The 25,094-nt window shown below is 42.3% G+C and overlaps 1 protein-coding gene across 1 annotated transcript in view; it reads left to right on the plus strand.

The window, feature by feature from the left end:
• Window positions 1-23,895, plus strand: part of LGR5 (leucine rich repeat containing G protein-coupled receptor 5) — a gene marked incomplete at both ends in the record, with an annotated part of 113,478 nt that extends 89,583 nt beyond the window's left edge. Inside the window, 13 exons of the mRNA XM_080934993.1 lie at window positions 2,660-2,731; window positions 5,655-5,723; window positions 6,959-7,030; window positions 10,607-10,678; window positions 10,833-10,901; window positions 11,045-11,116; window positions 14,286-14,351; window positions 16,080-16,151; window positions 17,725-17,796; window positions 18,394-18,519; window positions 19,420-19,565; window positions 21,585-21,668; window positions 22,808-23,895. Coding sequence (XP_080791119.1) covers window positions 2,660-2,731; window positions 5,655-5,723; window positions 6,959-7,030; window positions 10,607-10,678; window positions 10,833-10,901; window positions 11,045-11,116; window positions 14,286-14,351; window positions 16,080-16,151; window positions 17,725-17,796; window positions 18,394-18,519; window positions 19,420-19,565; window positions 21,585-21,668; window positions 22,808-23,895 — 2,080 coding nt within the window. The remainder of the gene's footprint in view (window positions 1-2,659; window positions 2,732-5,654; window positions 5,724-6,958; window positions 7,031-10,606; window positions 10,679-10,832; window positions 10,902-11,044; window positions 11,117-14,285; window positions 14,352-16,079; window positions 16,152-17,724; window positions 17,797-18,393; window positions 18,520-19,419; window positions 19,566-21,584; window positions 21,669-22,807) is intronic.
• Between the last annotated feature and the right edge of the window lie 1,199 nt (window positions 23,896-25,094).

Raw genomic sequence — 25,094 nt, forward strand, 5'->3', positions numbered from 1 at the left:
GACTCGGCTCTCTCTTTATCACCTTTCCCCTCTGAGATCTTAGCCTTAAAGGGGTGGACCTCAAAACTTGAATGGAGGCATGTTAAAGAGAGGGAAAGACTCTTGAGACACTCATAAATGACATACCTTTTCCAATTGTGTGGATGACTTTAAAAGCATCTGATAGACCTGATTATCGATAAACATTGATGGGCATACAAAGCTCAAATAGCACATCTACCTTAGCGGAATCTATTTCACATTTTAAAAGAAATCATCACAAATCGAATGAAACAATTTTCTGAAATATATATATACACACACTTTTTTTTTTTTTTTTTTTGCAGTCCTAGGGATGGAACCAGACATCACAATGCTAGCTGGACAAGTATTAATACTTTGTCAGTAAACTATGCTCATAGCCTTGACAAGCATTTTTTTTTTTTTTAATTAAGAAAAAGAAGGCAGATCATTGCTAAGCTGGGGGTGTATCCCAACCGCAGACTGTCTAGCATCTGCGCCTGGGTCCGAGACCTAGTAAAGATAGAAGAAGGAGAGAGAAAATAGGAAGAAAGGGGAAGGGCGGCGAAGGGAGAGAAGGGGAGAACGAGAGGAGGTCGTTATCTGTTGAGAGCAATTCTGCTTCCCTGCAGCCTTTTTTCTCTTGGAGAATCTAGATTTCTTTAGGTTTGGTTTGGGTTGGGTTTTGGAAACAAGGTTTCACGTAGACTGGCCTTGAACTTGCTGTGCAGTCAAAGATGACCTCAAAGTCCTTAAAGACATCCTGCCTCCACCACACCAGGATAGGATTCCAGGCCAGGCCTCACCTCTCTCCAGTTTACAAAATGGTTCTCAGCTAATAGTTTGGAAAGGAGTCAGGAGTCTTCTTTGACAGTAAAGCGGCATCCCCCGTGTGCGTAATAGAACAACCAACATTTACCTTGCTCTGATCTTTGGATGCAGTTGCTACCTGAAGAACTAAGAGATGTACTCGTCTGGTGTGCTCGTTTTACGGTGAATGCTTGGGATAAAGCTGGACATGGGGCCTCAAGCATATAATTCTAGGGGTTTAGAAGGCTGAGAGGCAAGAGGGTGCAGTGAGTTTGAAAATCAGTCCCAGGTATGGCCTTTGACTATGTATGTATATAGGTGTATATAGAGGTGTATATAGGTCAAGCTGGGTGGGCTACAGAGGAAGATCGTGTAAGGGAGGGGAGGCAGGAGGCAGAACAGGCAGGGAGGGAGAGAAAGGTAACGGAAAGAAAGATGAGTTTGAGCTTACAGTTTCAGTGATTTCCTTCCACGGTTATTGACTGCGCTGGCCCTTTGGTGAAGTAGAGCACTCTGAGGAGTGATACACGGTACGACAAAGTTGCTCAGCTCATAGCAGCTAGGAAACATAGAGAGAGGGCTGGGGACCCTGTAGATCCTTCAAGGACAAGGCTCAGTGACCCAGTTTCCTTCCACTAGGCTTCACCTCTCATAGGTCCTACCAGCATCTGGTACACCACAGGCTGGCTGCCAAGCCGTATGCTTATGGGACAGCCGTCTAGGACACAAACCCTACTGAGGAACAAAGATGCTTCTCTTGTCCTCTCCCAGCCTAATGCACTGCTGACGTTGACTGCCCACCAGGTACTTGTACGAGAATGTAGACTCATCTGTTTGGGGTTCGCTCCATCCCCTCTCTCATCCTCGGCATATAAAAGACCTTGAATAAGTGACACGTAGGTCTCACCTGAAACCAAAATTTATTTCTTAAGACAAAGATTTAAGTCTGGAAAATAAATAAGTAAATTTAAGGGATATTACCAAGTTTCTCTACTCTGAATTCTTTACATGAATATGATGTCCCTGACCTTGAAGAAGCTGGCCATGGCTTTGTTCTGTGATGGTTCCCCCACCCCAGACTAAGTTTTATTGATTTTATGTATGTGAGCACACTCTCACTGTCTTCAGACACACCAGAAGAGGGCATCAGATCCCATTACAGATGGTTGTGAGTCACCATGTGGCTGCTGGGAATTGAACTCATGACCTTTAGAAGAGCAGTCGGTGCTCTAACCACTGAGCCATCTCTCCAAAGACTAATTTTTTTTTTTTTTAACCTTGCCTCCCTTAAACCCATTTTCCAAAATCTCTTTGGGAGTTAGTGTACTTTTCAGTCGTACACACAGCTGTTCTCACTGACTCTGGCATAACTGACATATCAACTGAGCCTAAGACGATGACCGTACACATTAATAGTTGGTCAAGATTACCAATTGTGGGCAGCAGAAAAGGTCTGATGACTGTGCCCTGTCACTAACATCCTTTCTTGTTGACCTATAGCCCCATTCTGGGAGTGATATCCATGTGTGACCTTCCCTCTGTCCCATGACCTCAGTGATAGAGTCTCTGTTGAGCACTCCATGTCTCCAATTCACCATGAGCAAACCACACTTGGAGAGGACAATGAAAAAGGCGAATCGGTCACATTGCCACACACACAGTAGTCGCCTCAAATGCTTAGAATCTTGTACAGTGAAGGCAGCACAGGGGATGTTTTTTAACGTTCATTTCTTACTATTTGTGCATCTTTTATATGTCTTTGGGTTTAGACATCCAAACTGCTGTTCCTCAGTTTTCACCATCCCATCTGCCCTCGCTGTTCCTCACGGCCCATAATGCTCTCTTCCAGGCATCTGCATAATAATAGAATCCACTCCCTGGGAAAGAAATGCTTTGATGGACTCCACAGCCTGGAGACTTTGTGAGTTGACCTTCTGTTTGTTTCCCTTTTCCCAGTGTTTTCATGAATATTCTGAAGGAATCAAAACAGCCTTAGAGCCAAACGTGATGTTTGGCTTGGTTAATAGCCTGAACTTTAAACAGATATATACGGTGGTTTTATCTTACACACACACACACACACACACACACAGAGAGAGAGAGAGAGAGAGAGAAAGAGAGAGAGAGAGACAGACAGACAGACAGACAGACAGAGACAGAGAGACAGAGAGACAGAGAGACAGAGCTAAACAATAAAGTTGTGATTCCATTTTAATCTCTTGAGAGTGGCCAATTATGGGGATAAATTAAAGTTAAATGAGATCTGATAAGTGATCCCTTATTGCCTGCTTAGGAATGTGTATTCTCCTCTGAGGAGCACCCGCTCTGGTCAGGCACACTGGATTGGGTGTGAGTTGAGCCCTTCTGCCCAAGGGAAGCTGCCGACCCTGAGATCTAGCCCCTTCGTTGGGAATAAGGTTCAGACTGAAGCAATCCAAAAGACTATACCACGTACAGAATATTCGCGTGATCAGTGGTGTACATTGTTTGAATCATTTTTACAAATACCCTATTAAGCAGCCATTCCTAGCCTGTCCTGGAGTCCGCTGAGTTACTTTACCAGGACTACGTATTTCGCCAGTAGTTCTGTAACCTGATTCTGAAATCCATGTTTATCTCTAGGTGCTACTTTCCAAGAATAGGACAAAAGTTCCCACTGGTGGCAGTGGCATGTGCCTGTGGCCTCGAGCTAGTCACAAGGCTTTAGCAGAGTGTCCCTTGAGCCCAGAAGTCTGTGGTTCACCTGGCCCAACATAGTAAGGCCCCTTTCTAAACAAACAACAACAGAAATAGCTCAGATTTTTTGTTGGTATTTTTGATAAAAGGGAATCCAGTCAGATCCCAGAGCCAGGAATGAGATCACACAGTCTACCCGGAGCACAAGCCTCCTCCTTCCCCTCTTCCTCCTCCTCCAGGAGATAATCTGAAATGCCCTGTTGAACCGACAAAGTGCAGTAAGGATAGGTGTGTAGTGGGCAGAAAGATCTGAGTGTGCGAGTCCAGGAAGGTGGCTCCAGCAATAGCCCCAAGTCCCTTCCCATTTTAATACTAAAATACAATACCTTTATTCTTTTTCAATCTCTCAAGGCCTTTGTGGTGGTCACAAAACCAAGTCTTCTATGACCCTAGGGAACATGGTTCATTTGCGTATGAACTATAACAACTTACCCATGGCCTGTTTAGCTCCTACCTAGTTCTATATCAACCAGCTTCCAGAGAGCCCTCTATTCTGGGTCTTCTTATAACAGATGAACACCTACAACTCTCCTTCCAGAATGACTTGTCCCTCCGCTCCCCTCTCCACGAGTGTCAAAAGGAAACTCATTCAGGCATGATCTGGACAGCCCGCCCCCCCCCCCCCCAGAGCAGTGTCCTTGTTAGGAAAAAGTTACATTGTTCCTCTCATTAATTAACTCTTTCACTTCCCCAGCCACAGAACAACTGGAGAGGAAACAAACAAAACTGGGAAACAAGATCAGTTTTCCTGGGTGTTTCCACAAACGCTTTTTCCATCCCCAGTCCTGAGCGAGGAACTAGCCTTACAGAAAAATGCTTAGAAGTACCACAAAGCAAAAAAGTTTCAGGACAAAAATCTGTACATCTTACTGTTTGGCCCCACTTTGCCCAGAGCTACGGAGGATCGGTAAATTGGTTATTCCCAACCTCATCCTTTCCCTGACTAGAAAGCTAAGTAATTTATAAGGGTCCTGTCCTCGTTTAATCAAAAAGAAAAAGAAAAAAAGACCATCTGGAGAGATTTACAAACAGGAAGAAAATTTATGGTCCACAAAAAAAAAAAAAAACTTGAGTTTCCTGCATGCAGAACAGCTTAAGGATGGCTTCTGCCAGACAAGTAGGAATCTTGATTCATGTAGAACTCAGCCACATCATCTTTCTCTTAAAATTAAATAGCAATTTTGTCTACTGAAGAGCTCTAACCACATCTGATTGCCTTACCAAAAGGGTTTTTTGTGTCACTGGGGAAATCCGCCATACCCAGGGACCAGACAGCAATTCCTTTCTCATATAAAGAGTAGGCAGAGTAAGTCTATAAAACATGTGTGAGGAATGGCATTGAAAGCCATTCGTGTCGTTACAGATAGAGAAATGAATGATTCTGAGCCTCTCTGGTGCGTCTATCACTGTGTATGGGATACAGGGCATTGCCTCACAAACCAAGACAAACATCAGATTTCTGAATGGATCATCATTTGGGAATTTGGGGAAACTCTAGACTTTACATCTTTGTTAAGAGTCCTGTGTATCACAGAAACCATTCCAAACACATATCTTGTACTGGACTTCAGGCTGGGTGAGACACAGGCTCTCCCTGTGAGCCAGGAACAAGGCGGTTCTGGTCCTGCTTCCTAGCGGGAAAGGGGGAACAAGAAAAGGGATGGATCCCAGACTGAAGAGTGCAAACAGCAGCTGCCAATTCTGTGAACCAGCTCCCACTGGAGAGTTCCATCCTGAAGTGATTGGAGCCCACCAAGCAAACCTCACTCCTTTTCAGAGTTAAAACTGTGGCAGGTCCCTCCCTGTTTTAAATGACCCAAAGAAGCCTTTGGTTTTTGGCAGGAAATTTCGGTTTCTTTGGGGTAATGACTATTGTAATGCAAATGTTTTCAGACTGTTGGTGGCCAGGGCCCTAGAGATAGCTTAGGAGGTGAAATCACTTGCAGTTCAACTTGATGAACTGGGTTCCATTGCTGGGACCCACTGGAGGAAGGAGAAAAATCATCTCCCAAAAAGCATCTTCCGGTCTTTTGGAATAGCATACCAACTTACCTTGTACCTAGAATAAATAAATGTTTTCACCGAAGATTTCATTTTCTTATTTTCAGAGATTTAAATTATAATAACCTTGATGAATTCCCCACTGCAATCAAGACACTCTCCAACCTTAAGGAACTGTAAGTGTGAAGACCGGCTTGATGAATGAACTCTTACTCTTTGTAAAAGTTATTTTAAAATTGGCATGATTGCTATGTATGACAGCTGAAATTTTTTTAATTTATATAATAGTTACGTGTACTTGAATATGTTTTAACTGATTTCAAAATCACCAGAGCTTTAAGATTTATATGTGACCTCCCGTGTTTGCATGTAAAAGCATATACTTTATGTTTCTATAACCTATTTCCTAAGTGTTATGTGTTCTAGTGCCATTTACATCCTTTATATATTTATAATAACAACTGTAGCCAGATTTAGTTATCTGTTAAACATTTCTAGGAATCTAGACATCTTTGAGTTGCACAAATATAAAATTACATGAGTAAAAATTTGTGTTCTATGCATAGTGACAGACTCCTTCACATATATTTTATTACATGCAGTATTCTCTGAATGCTAGGTGAACCTTATTTAATCCTTTAAGCACAATTTCACTAAAGGTAAACTAACTTTTGACCATTGGGTATTTTTAATTAGCTTTTCCTTTTATCTAAAAAAAAAAAAAAAAAAAAAAAAAAAAAAACCCTATAGCGTCTTCAAGCACTGTCCTAACACTTGAAAAAACAAACAAAAAAACTGGGACCTTATTTCCACAAAGCAGATGGACAGGTAGATTGTTTATAAGGAAAAAGCCATTGTGGGCTCTGCCTCAGAGAATCACGGAAGGGGGCAGTAGTAACTGTCACGCATGCGCATGCGTACAGCCACAGTCCTAGAAAACCCAAAGATCCTTGAATCTGCCTCGCTGTCATTCAGATACATTTGCCCCAACCTGGGGAACTCGATTTGTTACTACAGACCCACTAATCCATCTCTACCATCATAGCGGCTGCAGTCAATTTTCCCTTCTCCCAAGCTTCAAACTGGAAGTGATCTTAATCCTCTCTCCAAAGACAGCCCCCACTCAAGCTGTTAGGCAACAGTTCTTTACTGGATATCAACAAAACGATTTTCCCTTTAGAACGTGATGTCCTGTTTCCATAAAGCACAGTTGGGATTAGCACGGCCCCTCTCCCTCTGCCCCTCTGCAGTAGACACACAGTTCAAGATGCAGGGAGGCGTGGCCTGTTCTCTGATCACTACTAAAGATGCTGATTGTGTTTACATGGTAGAGCAAAGAGTGCTAGTAAACACACGCACACGCACACGCGCACACACAAAGGCTTTCTGTAATATTTGTCTCTCGTTCTAGAGGATTCCACAGCAACAACATCAGGTCAATACCGGAGCGAGCGTTTGTAGGCAACCCTTCTCTTATCACAATGTAAGTGGCCATTGGGTTCCTTGTCCTTGTCCTTCCTGCCATATAAGAGTTTTAAATATGTTGCACATTTAAATACGGCGCGATTGATGGTATGTGTTTGCCTGCATTTTGTCAGTCCATGCAATAGTCTTTACACAAGTGTCCACATTGATGTCTTTCACGAGGTTTCAGTTACACACTGAAACGATACTGGAGATCGATCTTACCTTACAGATGCTGTCTCCAGGTGCCAAGTCACGTGTCACAGTTAATCTTACAAAGGCTTTTGCCTACCTATGTTTTCCAGCAAATAAAACTGGTTATAGAATATGCAATGCTAGATCACTTAGTTATCCAAGAGTTCAACCCCCAAGTACTCTAGAAAAATAAATGATTATACACAAAAAGGGGGTCGCTGCAAACAGTTCGTCTCTGGCTTAAACTGTTGGTATGGGTGTTCAATGAAAGGAATATTGTTTTATGTCCTCTGCCTATTCGTTCACAAGCCCCAGCCTCGACAAAAGTAGAGTGTAATTCTAGAAAGATGCATGTATTCTGGAAAGGAAAATATAAAGACTCATATGTTATAAAAATAAAATAGATTTATAATCACAGAATATCAATAATTTTGTTTCACGCCTAAGGCAGATAGAACATTTATTATGCATCAACATTAAGAAAATTAAAATTATTTGGTTGGCTTTAGATAAAAGATACATGTCAAAGGTAGGTTTAGGGAATCATTTTGGCCTTAGTAAAATCAATCATAGAGGTGAGTTCAAGGTAACCATTGAACCTGGGCTAAAGATACTGCTTGCCAGGGGAGTCTTCCTGTACTAACTTGGTAGAAAGGTTTTCTGAAACCATGTGTCATTTGTCACAAATGAGCTGTAAACTGCCATTTAGCCTTGACTACTGGGGAGGAGGAGGGAGCTAATACACATGCAAACAAAATCATTCATCACCTCTGAAGTGGGCTGACAATATTTTGGCAAACTAAGGGCTTTTGCATTCTTTCGCTGAATAAACATTAGTCCTCATTAGAGAGCATTTGCATATTAAAAGATTAGTGCATTCATGGTTTGGCCACTCTTCATCCCTGGACTGGTGTTGAATCAGTCCTTTGGCATGTTAATGCATCATGAGGAGCAGCCCTCACACCCTTCTCACAGTGTTACACTTTCTCTCCTCCCTCAGCTTTCCTCACACAAGTCTCTTGTCACTTTCCAAGACAGCTACCTCTGTGTGTGTTTTGCCCCAAGCCCTGTCAGCAGGTGACCCAGCCCTCATTTCTGCCTCTTTGATCTTCAACCTAAGGACCTCTTTTTGTCCTTACTTCACCACCTCCCCTGTTTGCCATTACTTCTTGCTCTTTACCAGTGCAGACTAGGCTGATCTCTGACATCACCAGAGATGCTTGAAACAGCATCTTCCTTGCCACTCCGTTGCTATGAAACAGACATGCAGGATGCAAACTCCTTACTCTGACATCCACAGTCTTCCACAGTCAACCTTCCTAACCTACTTCCCCAAAGCCCTCTCCAACAAGGCCATCCCTGGGCAAAGATTATTGGGACTCTGTCTTTCATGTATGTTTCAAATGGTATTTCATGATTTTTTTTTAACCCTCCCCCTAACAAATGAGAGAGCGGCCTCCAGAGAACCCCGGACCTTTTTAAAGTAGTGGTGATACTTCTGCAGTGCACATGCAAGTGCATATATTCATGCCTTCCCCATGCATACATAAATACACGTGTGTAATTATATGCATGTAAGTGTGTAGTCGAGGAAGGGGTGCTATGGAGAGAACTCTCTTTGGAGCCACAAAGCCATTCTTTTTAAAATTCTTTCACTAATTCTTTGAGAAGTCCATGCTCTGTGCCTTGATCATGTGCAACCCAGGCTTCCCCTCCCCCATCACAATTCTTTTAATGATTATCTGAACCCAAGGGAAAGGGAGAGGTGAACAGCAACATAGACAGCAAGCACTTTGGTGTTGCGCCAGGTATGAAACGCCTCAGGTACTGTGTGAGACGTTGCATTTGCATTAGCTTTTCCAGTTGTTACCCAAAGCCTGTATGTGACCAACTCATTTAAATTGAGACTCTGGGATGTACTGAGCTTTCCCGGATATCTGAGCCTTGGTTTTCTCACTGGAGAAAGAAGAAAGTTGCATCTTAGATAAAAGTTGCACAGATCAACTTCACTGATCAACTGCTTTGTCAGACAGAAGGGGATGTGCTGTTGCTTGTTTGACTCCCGCTGGTGCCAAGCTCCTTTAGGCAAGGATATTTTATCATTCCCCTTGAACCTACAGCGTTTAGAATCATTTCCAGGGATACCTTCTTTAATGAACAACCCTTTAAATCTCTGCCATCCCTGCTTCAGAGTTCAAGCATGGATCTGTTGTATTTAATTGAACTACCCCCCACCCCGGTGCCTCAGCTAAGAAATCTATGCGGGGCTCCACTAACAAAGTTGAGCTAGATTTTGATTACATTAAAAAGTCTAGAAAACAAAATAATCCTAAAGTTTTAATAATGTCTACCATTTTAGACTCACAACTAATTCAAGACATTTCTTACACTAGATAAATCCCACAGTAGATCATTCTTCTCAATAATGGAGAGCGCTTTGTAGATGTTATGGTATTATATTTAATCACAATGGAGCCTTCTGTAAATATAGAGATAACAATAAAGGATAGGTAAATAACACATAGGTATGATTGATAGATAATAAATAGACCCATATGATAGACAGACAGACAGACAGATAGATAGATAAGTAGATAGATAGATAGATAGATAGATAACAGATGATAGGTATATAAATATAGATAAGGATAGGTGATTGATAGATATAAATGATAGATAGATAGATAGATAGATAGATAGATAGATAGATAGATAGATAGACAGACTGAATTGCAACTTGGATTATGTTTTTGTTACAGTATTCAAAGTGTTGGAGGCAGACAAAGTCTTTAAGTACAGTTAGTTAATTCATGTACTTTTACACTTTGTAACCATTATTCATACAAGCCCTGCTGGGCAAATGTTAATTTGTTTTTATTAATCTTGGAGGTTAGCATACAAAGTATGGGTTTCAGCATGGCATCTTCACACATTATCATTTTTCTTTGCTCTAAATCCTCCTCCTCCTCCCCCAAAGTCTCCCCCCTTTAAATTTCATATAGAAATGATTCTTTACCCAAAAACCTCAGAAAGCAAGCTAATGAGGCAGTTCAGTTGGCAGAGGCCCTTGCCTCTCAGCCTAAGAACTTGAGTTTGATGCTGGGAGCCCACATCCACAACTTAGCCTTACACAGAAAGACCTTGATTCCACAAGTTGTCCTCACACTCCCACAAATACACTGTGGCAAGCACACACAAATGAATGAATGGATGAATGAATGAATGAATGAATGAACAGTCTCAAAGTGTGAGTGGAAACACTTAATATTCACTTGACACTGAGTAATAAGGATGTACAGTAATCAGTAAACACAACAAATGCACGTTGTATATTTGTTGAAATACATATTCCTCTTGACCGTCAGCTCTATTATAACCCATTGGTGTTTGGATCTTTCAGACATTTCTACGACAATCCCATCCAGTTTGTTGGAATATCTGCTTTTCAACATTTACCTGAACTGAGAACACTGTGAGTATCTATTGCTCTTAAATGCTGCCTCCACTCAGACTTATTGCTGCCAAGGCCAAATGAGTGCTACAGCTAGGACATTAGGGGGACACTGGTAGTAAAAGTGAGCCCTTTCTAGAATCTTCCCCAAGTAACACTTACATATTTCTCCTAGGACTTTGAATGGCGCCTCCCAAATTACTGAATTTCCTGACTTAACGGGAACTACCACCCTGGAAAGTCTGTGAGTATTTGAGTAGACCCTTAGCTCCTCCCAGAACATGCATCAACTTTGGAGCTGATCAACCTCAACAACATCCATGAATCAGAATATGTCAGTACATGATATGGGAATGAAAGAATCATGTCTGGCTTGTGTTTTAACAGGACTTTAACTGGAGCAAAGATCTCATCTCTTCCCCAAGCCGTCTGTGATCACTTACCTAATCTCCAAGTGCTGTACGTATCAGTAAGGCAATAATGTTGTATAAACAGGAAACTTCCATTTAGGGGTAAAAATGGCAGACAGTATCTCAACAGTCCTTGGAAATGAGGAGAAAGTTTTTTCCTTGCAGGTCCCCAGGAGGTCATGGTTCCTCCTTTGCCTCCTTTGTGCCAGACCCCCAGCTGTTACTCTGGTAACCATGATCTTTGTTTTTGAGGGTAAACAGCTGACCATTAGAGTTGTAGTTGGTATACATTTCCCTTCAGAAAATGAATGTGAACAAGCAAAACCAAAAAAACAAACAAACAAAAAAAAACCCTGCATTTCCTCTTTCTAAAGGTTTCTCAGAGTAGAATAAAATAGCTTAATGGACCAACAGCCCAATATTAATGTCAAAAATAAAAGTATCAGACAGGCACCAACTTTGATAGGGAGACTAAACATTTTTTTGGTACAGTTACAGATAGTGTGTTCTACTGTTCCATCTGGTGGCAAATCAGCTTGAATGTCATTACTGTTGCCTCCAATCGCATTTGCCCCTGCCTTTCCCATGTTTCCTAAAAAGTAGTTTACAGGGATTCGAATAACTTTTGACATTTTGCTTTTTTTCCCCCCTGTGAACCCCACTCAACCCCCTTGTCCTCTCGAGCATCAGTGGGACCCATGAAAAGGACACGAGATCTCTTCTAAAACGGTTCTTCTCTCGTGGAATAGAAGTCTGTCACAATCAGTCAGCCAACTGTTATATCAGCATTAGCTTCTCTTGGCAGCTGAACCAGCCCAGTGCAGATGCTGTGTGGAATGGGGCTGTCTGCTGCGTGGTTGACTCTGCCCTTCCTCGTGGTCCCCAGACTACCCTGTCACTGCAGATGACTGTGTGCAGTGGCAGCACGCTGAAGCTTTGTCAGTCACACGTGTCTGAAGGAAGGAAGTCTAAAGCAAGCCTTGAACTTCTAGCCCACATTTCTCTAAGGAACTGAGAATCCTGGACACACTGGTCAAAGTCATGCTTCAAGAAAGCAACGGGATTTTCCCTTTGTTTACTTGTATCTTGTATAGGCGTGTTCACATAGTGTTGGTGTGATAACGTCCTAATAACGTCCCATAATGTTGGGGTCAGATGACAATCTCAGATATTGATTGCGCTTCGCCGAGAGCAGCCAGTACATGTCACCGCTGAATCTCTCCTGTAGTCTTAGCAGTTAGGAAAATCAGGTAGAAGGACCACAGGTCGGAGACCAGATTGGGCTACAGTGCAATCTGGGCTAAGGAGCAGTAAGTAACAAGTCTGTCTCAAGCAAGTAAGCAAGCAGGAAAAGATGCTACTCCTTCTGCTTGGAACTTGAAATATGTATATGTGCACCTGAGTGCTTCATGATGGTGCGTCGCCATTTTCAAAGTTCCACCTACACAGCTCATTCGTTCTTTGTGACGTAGCCAGGCATCGTCTCTTTTAAGAAGAAAAACAAAACGAAACAATAAGTGCTCAGACCAGGACATTCACCAAGAGAAACCTATTGATTTTGAGACCAGAACCCAGGGCCTTGATCTCTACTATAGGGTCTTTGGGAAGTTCTACTCCGCTGTTGGTGGTGGTGGTGGTCAGCACATGAGAATTTATTGTGAGTGTGCATTCTCCCCCTCTTGCTTTACCTTCATAAAAACCACCTACTCCACTATTTAAGCCACATGTCTTTTTCACTCACTAGCTGAAATTCTTACAGAAGTCATCCCAAGGTATGAGGATACCCACAGTGTCGCTGTCATGGGGTGATCCCAGGGATAAATTTAAGTAAAGCTATGAACATGGTGCCAACATAAGGAATGCTTGCTCCACACGAACCCTGGACTTGTTAGGCAGAAGGTAGAAAATGCGGTACTGTGTCCTTGTGTTCAAGGTTTCATATCCTCCCTCCTGAGACCTGCGTAAGGATGAGGAGGCTGGATCTGATGGTTCAACCTGTGATCCCCGTTCCTGAGGAGGCTGAGGCAGGAAGAGCCTAAGTTCAACAACTGCCTGGGCTACACAATATAAACATAAGAGACAATGGTCTCCCGGAGCAGTCTGAATTAATGAATGTCATCATTATTATCATATCAATATATCCTCCTTGATAATATATGTGCACATTTTCATAAGTCACTCCTTTTCAACAACATGACATATGGTTAAACAGGTCTCGTCTGCATGGATGTACAGACTTTTTGCTTGTTTGTTTTGGTCCGTTTGTTTTTTGTTTGTTTTAGGGGGTAGTCGTTCAAACCCCTAGTGCTTAGATACAAACTTGTATGTAAAATACAGATGTGTGCTACAGACAGCTTCATCTGAATTATTTATATACAATAATTGAAGCCTTCCTATATAAACCCCACTCATTCAATAAATGTCGGATAAATTATAATAGGATAAATTGATCAGTTATAAGGATAGAGCAATTTAAAACCTCTTAGAAAATAATACTGATTTTTTTTCCAGTTGTTTTTGGTGGTTTTAAGAGTTAGAATCAAGTGTGAAATGGTTAGTTGATTAGTTGATAACTTCTAAAACATGAGACAAGATTTTTTTTTACCTCTATATTACTTAATCTACTAGTTTTCTTTCTTTTTTGAAAACTTTCTGCAAATTACCATGGCTTGTTTAGATTAGTTTATATTATAGTATAAATGTGTCCAGATGTTTTTGTTATTCTGTAATTTGTTGGGTTTTGGCTGAAGCCTCTCTTAGACTCCCTCCTCCTAGTGATTGATTTCAAAGTTAGTGCTATGTTTTGAATGGTTGGGTTTTGTTTTTAAGTTGATTAGAAAAGAACCAGCACTGAGTTGTGTTAGCTGTAGAGAGAATAGTTGTTTCCAGAGACAGGGCACAGTTACTTTAATCTGTATTCATTTCAGTAAGATAAGAGCTTGAACATTGTAGATGTTCACTAACAAAATAAATAAGTTCACTAAGTAAATTATTTAAATCAATTAGAGAAGTTTAACTTACATTTCAGTAAATATTTGAGCCCCTTGCCTAATCCACTAATGCCTGTGTCTACCTGCTGCTTGTCAGGGCTGTGGGATTGTCCAGAGTCTGCCTTTGAGGCACATAACATCTTGAGGGCTTTGAAAAGAAGAGGAAGAAGCATTTCCTTAAGATTAATGTGTAACAGATTTTTCTCTTCTGCACCTTTTTCTTTCCAGAGATTTGTCTTATAACCTGCTCGAAGACTTACCCAGTTTGTCAGGCTGCCAGAAGCTTCAGAAAATGTACGTCTTTGAAAGACTTTAAGTAACTCAGCAAATAGTCAGAAGCCCAAATTCCTATTGTTCGGGGTTACTGGTTTACTCCACGCTGGTCCTTACTGGCAGTGAGGTGGAGTGTGCCTGGAAAGTTGGGTAATAGTGCTTTTCTCATCCATCTACAGTGTCTTCCGTTTTCTCCTAGCTCAGTGTAATAGGGAATTGGGTGAGTCTGAGCTTGGGCACTTTTCCTTTTTTACGCAGACAAGGTCTCATGTAACCCAGACTGGCCTCGATCTCCCTCTTCCTGTGCCTTCCTGTCTCTGTCTCCCAAGAGCTCAATGACAGGTGTATGTCACACGGGCTAAGTTCTCTTGTCCTTTTCAAATACAACAAAACTCCCACTCCAGTTGGTGGTGCTACTTCTGAATATGACAAAAACTTGGGTTTGTCCCACAGAAGATGACGCGTTTGTCACTGATGGTGCCATAGATCCTTTTGGAGTTTTAACTACATCCACAAAGATGTTAGCCATGTCGCTTTGTGGTTGGTCACGCTTCCATTTTTATAAGAACCACGTCAACCACCTCTCCATTTCACACTTAGGTTGTCTCTCACAGCCTTCGGGTGATGAAGGAAGAAAATATACATTCATTTCCTAAAGTGTAAAGATTTGAGGCAATAGAAAGATGGTTGGTTCAGAAGTTAAGAACACATAGTAACACTCTTCAGAGACCAGAGTTTGGCCTCCAATAACACACTGGTTCGCTCTCAACCATGTGTATGCCCAGGGCGATGGGTCCAGCTCCTCGGGCCTTCACACATAGCAGCTCTCACGTGCTCACACACAAATATGTAATTAAAAATATATTGGACCCTTCAGATGACCTTTCATGAATACACTGAGGGCTTAGGAAACTGTGAAAGAAACATGTTCTCAAATGTTTTTGTGTTGCTGGTGCTGATGGTGGTGGTGGTAATAGAGTGTGTGTGTGTGTGTGTGTGTGTGTGTGTGTGTGTGTGTGTGTGTGTCAGAGAGAGAGAGAGAGAGAAAGAGAGAGAGAGAGAGGGAGAGAGAGAGACAGAGAGACAGAGAGACAAAGAGACAGAGAGAACAGGTGCTGATGTACAAAGCCACACATGTTTGAAATCAAAAGATAACTTTGTGAAGTAAGTTCTCTCCTTCCATCTTTTCTCCTGTTCTAAGGATCAGGGTAAATCAAACTCAAAGTTAACAGACTTGTCTGGCAAGCACATTTACAGATGAAATCTTCTCAAGGGTCCCTGTTTTGTTTTGTCTTTTGAGAGAAGCTCTCATGTATCCCAGGCTGGCCTCATAGCCAAGGATGACCCTGAGCTTCTGAGCCTCCTTTTCCCACTGCCTGGGGGCTAGGGTTACAGACACACACTATCACTATCACTAATTTATGCAGTGCTGGGGACAGAAGCTGAGCCTTCCTGCATGTTAAGCCATCACTATTTTTCCCCCGGGATGGTGACAATGTATGTAGGTACTGTTCTAGACTCCCTTGAGATAACCAGCTTCTCTTGAAAGAGAGGCAGTACTTAGGTGAAGGTAAAAACTGCGGTGGTATTTATGAACCAGAACCCAATCTCTTGCTTGGAGATAGTCACACTACCCGGGAGACCACCACATTTCCTCAGCTCCTTTGATTTAGGACATGTAACCCTAGTGTCAAAGGTTCTCTGAAGACTCTTCTGACAGCCACCGTCTTTGGGACTCTTTCTTTTCAGTGACCTGAGGCAGAATGAGATCTATGAAATTAAAGGCAGCACTTTTGAGCATCTGTTCAACCTCCGATCTCTGTGAGTACCTCCTCACTCCCTCCCTCAGCGCCCACTGCTTCTCTCTCTGTTGGACCTCCACGATCGATCTCTTTTACTGTTGTGTTACTGTACATTTGTCTTGTTATTTAAAAACAAGGAAATACAAATATGTTGCCCTTCACAATTTCCAGGGAGAAATTTAGAAGCAGTAAGACAGAGGCAAGTAGATCTCTGTGACTTTGAGACCAGGCTGGTCTGCTCAGCCCGTTCCAAACCAGCCAGGGCTACATAGTAAGACCTTGTCTCAAGATATAAATTTTAAAAATGAAAAAATAGGAGTAGCAAATTTGTGATTATGTTCTCAACCAATCCTTTCAAATGCATCCTTTATTTATAAAACAAAAAACATCAACAACAACAAAAAAAAAAAAAAAAAAAAAAAATAGGCCAACCTGTTCAAAGGCCTGCACAAGGCTCCTGTCTGGAACCTGGAGAACACAGCCTGGGAACCTGTGTCTTAGCAAACCTACCATGGTTTCAGTTTCAGTACAATGCTAGAAAGTGCTTCTGTCTCTAGGGCAATCGATATGTAAATATTTAATTTTGTTTTATGACTTAAAATGTTGAAAGTAGTTCAAGCCTGAGAACCCATGTTCAATTCCTAGACGCGCGTGAAAGGTCTGGTGAATTCTCACACACTTGTTATCCCAGCCCAGGGAGGACAGGGGCAGGTTAGAGCCTTGGGGTTTGCCGGTTGGCCAGCCTAGCCCCACGAAGCTCAGTGAGAGACCCTGTCTCCAAACACATGGCAGACGACATTCATAGAAAGACACCTGCGACAGTGTTCTGGCTGCCACATTTATAGGACGAGAGGAAAATCCCCTTTAGAAACCATTCCATGAGAGTTTGACTGTTCTGTGAATTCAATTCACCTGAAGTTACTCAGAAGCCCAGCGTCATGCACTTATTCAAACCTGAGAAACGTTGACTCTGATCATTTCTGATTTTCTCCAGTGTCTGCTTCTTACCTATCTTAATGTGTTAGGCATTTCAAAAATAAAAATCTCCATAGAAAACTTTCTGATATTTGCAAGGCTCTGACTGTGATTCCCAGCACCAAGGAAGGAAGAAAGGAAGGGGGAGAGGAAAGGAGAGGTCTTAAATTCAGAGTTCATTTTTTTTTTAAATATGGAAGTTCTTGTGTCTGACAAGAATTGTCTGGAGAAGGATTTTATTCTTGTTCAATCATCTTTACTTTGACATATATGTATGGACAGGTAGATTTCATTTCTCCATAAAGTATTTTCCCATGCTTTGAAAGATTTTACTTCTAATATAAGTTTTCCTCTATTTTTTCTATAACTCGGTCAGGAAATTATGTATCTGTATCTTTTGGTGAGAATTTTCTCAGAAGTGTCTCTGCTTATTTAATTTGATTTAAAGTTCTGTCTTTAGTGATTATAGGCCGTTATATCTTTACTTGCAGGAGAATTTGATGAGCCAGCTCTTCCTCGTTTAACTAGGAATTACACTGGGTAGATACTGGATAGGTACGATAAAATCTTGAGTGTTCTTTTTAACGTAATCTCATTTGTTTTTAAAACACAAACAGGAACTTAGCATGGAATAAAATTGCCATCATTCACCCCAATGCTTTTTCTACGTTGCCGTCTCTGGTAAAGCTGTGAGTATTCCCTTATTGTTTATGAGATGTTTTCCAATAATTAGGGACCATTGCATTCATGAAAATGTTTGCTGTCTGAAGTCACCCACAATGCACAGCCAGCATACCGTGTTCTCCCTGCCTAGAGTTGCTTCCTGGCCAGGGAAGATGCTCTGTTCCTCCAGGGAGCTCTTAAGGGGGTCACTGCGAGACAACTGAGAAATCAGGCTGAGTGTAATAAGAGGAGAATTCATTTCTTCTCTCCAGCTTCTCCATGCTCTGACAGAAGGGGAGAGGGGTAGAATCAACTGCTAAGCTTTTTACTAATCCTTCCTATGTGTTTTCAAATAAATGTGTATTTCCCCTTGATTTTAGATGCACCTACTTGGCAAAATGAGGCCAAATACAGAACAATTTTGGTGCATCCAAAACATGTCCCTCTACAGTTCTGATGGTAAATAGAAAAGCCAACACGGTTAGCTCTACCATTAAAAGGAAGGAGCTACTTAGAAGGTTTTTTTTATCGAGCAGTGTGGTCATCGTTGGGTTGTTTTCGTAAGCATGTGCATTTTATGCCGATGCAAACTACTTAAAAGCCAACTGTTTGATGTTCTGCAGGGACCTGTCATCCAACCTCCTGTCTTCGTTCCCTGTGACTGGGTTCCGTGGTTTAACTCACTTAAAGTTAACAGGGAACCGTGCCTTACAGAGCCTGATACCATCTGCAAACTTCCCAGAGCTCAAGTGAGTTTGTCATTAAAATGAACAAGATACATGTGTGCTCGTGTGAAAGAACAGATAGGTTCTAGTGGTTCCTAAGATGATGAGGTCATGAGACCCGTTTTAATTGCATTTCATGCCCTCAGTCCCCACCCCTGGGACACTGTGAGGACAAGCCTGGAGTGGAAAACTATCTTCCGACCACATTTTCTTTCCCTCTCAGAGATGCTTCCTGGGATCCCAGAGCCCATGGAAAGAGTTTTAAAAGCACTGATCAATGGGGTAGATAGTGGGCCATGTAATTTAACCACATTGCAACAGTGCTGGGCTCCCGTTTACAATTTTTCATTCTCCAAGCATGTGTATGTTCTAATAAAATGGGCTAAATGAATACTTGTTTGAGGAAGTAGTGCCCTTTAAAACTGCTATGCTGATTAACAATAAGGGAACATCTTAAAGGTTCTGTCAATTAAACCACTATCCTGTCTGCATATTTTAAAATAAAGAAAGTAATAAAAAAAAAATACCCAAAAGATAGTACGAAAGAGAAAAAAAGTCCATTTTAAAAATGCCACCTTAGGCAACATTTTATGTTGTTTGTTTCTAGGCTATGTCTTACATCATTTAAGTTAATTAGGAGCTAAGCATGCATAGAACGTTAGGATATATTTTAGTTACTTAACATTAGTTTCGCCATAATTTTCCTACCATTCACTTTATAAACCATTTTATTATAGAAATTTTTGATCATTTAACTCCCATCACTTCCACACTTATAAACACTTGATGATGGTAAATTTTAATAACTGCAGTTCTAAGTGTTACTAGAATGACCACCATTGTGCCAACAACTTATCTTTTGGGTGGTGTGTAATTCATGACCCATTGTTCTTATGTTATGTGTCTTGTCTCCTTTCTGTGAAGGGTGATAGAAATGCCTTATGCTTACCAGTGCTGTGCGTTTGGGGCCTGTGAGAATGGCCATAAAGTTTCTAATCAGTGGAACAAAGAAGACAGCAGCAGTGTGGACGACCTTCATAAGAAAGACGCGGGCTTATTTCAAGCACAAGGTGAGAACTGATGTCGTGGGGAGGAAACTGTAGTCAGCAAAGTCATGAAAAGAAATTTAGGAGTCCCTGTGTAATCACCCAGCAAATGAGCAAAGGAAGGGTCCATCTTATTCTGTACCGACTCCCAAAGACAGAAGAATTGCCACCCGTTCCGTGGGTAAATCTTGGCATTTTTATTTATACTTAGATCATCCTTGGTATACGCAGTGCTCGGAGGCAATCACTATATCAATATGTCCATGTTTTTTTAAAGGCTCTTATCCTTTTCCAAATATTTTCCTGTTCTTCTCTCCCTGCAAGAGAAAAAAAAATAAAAAAACATGCTTACTTTTCTGGCCTGGAGAAAGGGGGTGAGTGTGTAGGCAGACATTTGCAATTCCCCCCGCCCCCCGTATTCCCGGAGAAGGGCCTAAGAATTCATTTTCTCGAGCAACTAATTCTAAATCATGTTCTCCTGGTCCCCCACAGGGGTATCTGTCAGGAAGGCGGGATGAGATCACGTCTGCAGAGCCCTGGCTTTCCTTGCAGTAAGACGTTACTTAAACAGAAAGCAATGCATCTCCACACCTGTGGGAAAGAGGAGGCGCCTTGGGCAGCGCCCCCTCCACTCGATGCCAACCTTGCGAGTTTGCACAAAGTCCAACAGGATAGCTTCTCATTCTTAGGGCCTGAGTGATTTGTTGATTCCAAAGTGTAATTTCCTGTCCACATACCTATCACTTGAAAGAGCTAACAGCCTTCTCTGTTCATCTCTTTGTTTGCTTGCTTGCTTGTTTTGGGTCACACAGCACGTACCGCTCTCTTCCTTTGGTTTCAGCTCTTCCTGCCCCATCAGCTCTAACCTCTTCTGCATTTACTCATGAAAACCTTAAAATTTAAAAGCCTAGAGCTCATTATCTTCCAGACACTACATCAGCCCTGGGGACTACATTATAACACTAATGTCCTTCATGGAATTCATTTTCAAGATGGGCGATTCTCAGCCGTGAGCCACACTTTAGAACGACACAGGAGGGTTTTTGTTTTGTTTTGTTTTTTTGACAAATCACTGGTTCCAGAGCCCAGGAGGTGGCTGAGTTAGAAGATCTGAGTTCAGACCTCCAACACCCACATTAAACAACAACAGTAATGATGATGATGGTGGTGGTGGTAGTGGCAGTTGATAGCTATACTCTTAGTGTTATGAGGTAAACAGAGAAATGGCTAGCATTTGATGGGCAGCCAGCCCAGTAGAATGTGTGAGAGTAAGAGACCCTGTCTCAGAAGATAAAGAAGGGATGTAACAGGGTAACCCAACACCTATCTACAACACCCTCACGTGTTCATTTGAGTATCACATGATCATATGCACCCACATACAAAGAGAGAGAGAGAGAGAGAGAGAGAGAGAGAGAGAGAGAGGAGAATATTGATTCCCAAGTCTCACACAAAACCAAGAAAATGTGTCTCATTAGGAAATGTATCAAATTACAACTTTCTCTTGATAGTTACCTAAACCATTCACCCTTCATTACTTTGTCTTTGTAACACAGAATCCCCCAAGGACCGCCAAAACTGATTTCTCATCTTGTGGTCAGAGAAAGTGGCCTAGGATATTCCCACTGTAGTAGCTATTTCAATGTTAGAAAACGGGGTTGCTCCTCTCTCCGTTTTTGTTTCTAAAAGGTACTGGAGATCAAACCTGGGCCTTTGAGCATGCTAAGCAAATATTCTACCACTGAGGCGCATCTTCAGTCTCCAGAAAACTGGATAGGATGCGCTTCCTGCGCTGGGAAACTTAAGACCATCACAAGCTCCTGGGCCCAGCGGGATCAAAGGGCTCTGGTATCTTAACCTAGCGCTATGGGTTCTTCCTCGCCCTGCTCTGATGCAGCAGGGCCAGAGCAGACAGAAGAGAACATCAACCAGGGACTTTCTAGCCAACCTGCAGCAAAGTCTTGCCTCTTTGTAACAATTCATGTCTTGAGGGCAACCCACGACTCTCTCCATCTAACCCTCCCGGGTTTCTCATCCCTTCAGATGAGCGGGACCTTGAAGACTTCCTGTTTGACTTTGAGGATGACCTGAAGGTCCTCCACTCGGTGCAGTGCTCCCCTCCCCCGGGTAAGAGAGACGTCAGAACTACCTTGACATCAAGGGTCACTTGAACTCTGTGGCTTTTGACCACTGTGGCTATATTTCAGAAGGGAAATCTCTGCCGGCCCGTGGTGCCTCCCTGTCCAATAATCAGAACTTATGAAATACAAACAAGGTTCTATCCCCTAGAGTCATTCTCCATTCACAAATAGAATGTGGAGAACTATTGGGTCAGGCTAATAAAAAAACTAAAGAGTTAGCATGTACTTGGAGGCATATAGGATTTAAAAAGCAATATTACTATTCAGTATGGAATGGTACCCCCTAGCCTTGCTTTACATAATTAATACATTTTAATAATTTAGATCATCTTTATAAATGGCCATTTAGAGACTAGAAATTTAGCCCAAGAATAAAGTGCTTGTTTAGTATGCTTAGGACTTTGCCCTTGCTGCGTGTAGTGATGTATACCTTCAGACCTTACTCCACACTTGAGAGGCAGGGGCAGGCAGGTTTCATAAAGTTCAAGGCTAGCCTGGTCTACATAGTTAGGTGCAGGATGGCCAGAGCTATGTAGAGAGAGCCTGTCTTTTAAAACAGAAAAACAAAACAAACAAACAAAAAAGCACACACAAATAGAATATAGATGAATTTTAATGAATATTCATTAAACTGTCCTAGTCCTAGGAGAGAAACAGTAGGTTATTTAGCGGGGAAAGGCACTGATTAATAATTTATTCCCAATAAATGTGTCCCTTGCTCCCTAAGAAGTCCATGAAGTGCACACTCCTGCTGCCCACGTGACGTCTCATATGGCCCTATTTCCCCAAGCGTCTCTTTCTTGGGCTGTGGAGCCACAGAAGCCATTCAGAAGGTCTTAGGAGAAATCTAGGAGATCCGGCTTTTCACTGCTATGTCTTGGGCTTGAAATTTTCCATTTCTATTTTCCTATACGTCCTCTGGAAACACAAGAACCTGGGCCATCAATGGGTCGGTGCTACGGGGTCTCCAAGGCGGCCCTCCCACCAGTTTAAGAACACGAGGGGCGGGAGCAAAGCCGTCAGGCACTGTGGTTCCAATGGTGGTTACTGACCTCTGTCTCTTGGCAAGTTTGCTCCATCCGTCAGCCCAGTCTGATACGGCCTTTCTCTTCCCTCCTCACGCAGATCCCTTCAAGCCCTGTGAGCATCTATTTGGCAGCTGGCTGATCCGAATCGGGGTGTGGACCACAGCAGTACTGGCGCTTTCCTGTAATGCCTTGGTGGCTTTCACCGTGTTCAGAACCCCTCTGTACCTCTCTTCCATAAAACTGCTGATTGGGGTAATCGCCGTAGCAGACTTACTCATGGGGGTCTCCAGTGCTGTGCTGGCTCTCGTGGACACGTTCACTTTCGGCAGTTTTGCTCAACACGGTGCACGGTGGGAAGGTGGGATCGGCTGCCAACTTGTTGGTTTCCTGTCCGTTTTTGCTTCCGAATCATCCGTCTTCCTGCTCACTCTGGCCGCGCTGGAACGTGGCTTTTCTGTCAAGTGCTCGTCAAAGTTCGAAGTGAAAGCTCCCCTTTGTAGCCTGAAAGCGATCGTTTTGCTGTGCGTCCTGCTGGCCCTGACCATCGCCACTGTCCCCTTGCTAGGGGGCAGCGAATACAATGCCTCTCCCCTCTGCCTGCCCTTGCCCTCCGGGGACCCCAGCACCACGGGCTACATGGTGGCTCTCGTGTTGCTCAACTCCCTCTGCTTCCTCATCATGACCGTTGCCTACACAAAGCTCTACTGCAGCTTGGAGAAAGCAGAGCTGGAGAACTTCTGGGACTGTTCCATGGTGAAGCACATTGCGCTGTTGCTCTTCACCAACTGTATCCTTTACTGCCCTGTGGCCTTCTTATCCTTCTCCTCTTTGCTGAACCTCACATTTATCAGTCCCGAAGTAATTAAATTTATACTTCTAGTGATTGTCCCTCTTCCTGCATGTCTCAACCCCCTTCTCTACATTGTCTTCAATCCCCATTTTAAGGAGGACATGGGCCACCTGGGAAAGCAAACGCGTCTCTGGACAAGAGCCAAACACCCAAGCCTGTTGTCCATTAACTCGGACGACGTTGAGAAACGGTCCTGTGACTCGACTCAAGCCTTAGTATCGTTTACCCACGCCGGCATAGCCTATGACTTGCCTTCCAATTCCCGGTCATCATCAGCTTACCCGGTGACTGAAAGCTGTCACCTCTCCTCAGTCGCCTTTGTCCCATGTCTCTAGTTATTGTGAGAGAGGGATGTTTTAGGCTGGAAACCTGAAAGACGATTTATGTCAGAGCAGTAGCGAAGGGAAGCTGGAGCTTAGCCGGAAACACAAGCAAACGTCTCTAAATTGGTACGGAAAACGTTACCTATGCCAGAGAGTGACTTTCAGTCTCAACGCTGCTTGTGTCATTTCAGCCAAGAAGTAAACCCGTCAAGTCACTTAGGTGAACCCAGGTGAGAAAAGCAGACCAAAATGCTTTTCAAAAAAAAAAAAAAAACAAAAAAACAAAAAAACAAAAACAAAAAACAAAAACAAAAACAAAAAAAAAAAAAACAAAAATCAAATAAATAAACTCTCTGGTTTTAATTGTATTCTCTTCAAACTCAACCAGCATAGTCACCAGTAGTGGGAAGTTTTGTTGGATAACTCAATGTGTATTTAAGTCCACAAATTCCTTATTTAAAAAGGGTAGAGTTTTAAGTAAGGACGGATTTTTAATGGGCTACATTGCCCACAGACTTCCATTTTTAGTGGCTACACAGATGGTTGTGTGTCTTTTTGCCTCTCATCTGAGAGGATCCTTTCTGAGACACCAGTTTCTTGGATTGATAATGCCGGATGTTTTTAATCCATACATTAAGATGCTGGGTTTTATAGATAAGCACTCAGTGCATCCTCCCTTGATGACATCAAACTGATCACAAGTTTTTGGAAAGGACTATTAACGTAAATGGTTCCTACAGCAATTATATATAGGGAAAATTTGATTATTCTGATTCGTCTTTTATAATCCTGGAGTCTAAAACTCGGAAAATTCATTGTCAGCAGTGGCTTACCTACAAAAGACAGTATTTCCATAAGTCCACAGTGTAACTTCACACACCGTCCCTAGTGGCTCTAGCGACAATGCCTCACCACACTTTGGGCTCAACAGAAACTAGGCAAAGTATTACTCTGTGTATTTAGCTTGGTCTTAGCTGTGTCCCTTTTGGATCAATCACTTGATACATACGAAGAACATTACTTCTCTGCTAATTCCATGTTCACACGGGTGTTAGATGTTTCAAGACAAGTTGTTAAATTTGAAAAGCGAAAGGCTCGTTCTTAACTCCTGTGGTTCCACATTACCTAAAACCAAAAGGCTGTTAGGTAGATATATTTTTATATAAGCATGTTTTATTTTGACCAGATGTTTTAGGAATTTTTTTTTAAAA

This window comes from Micromys minutus (genome assembly GCF_963924665.1).
Source record: "Micromys minutus genome assembly, chromosome: 22".
NCBI classification, from domain to species: Eukaryota; Metazoa; Chordata; class Mammalia; order Rodentia; family Muridae; genus Micromys; species Micromys minutus.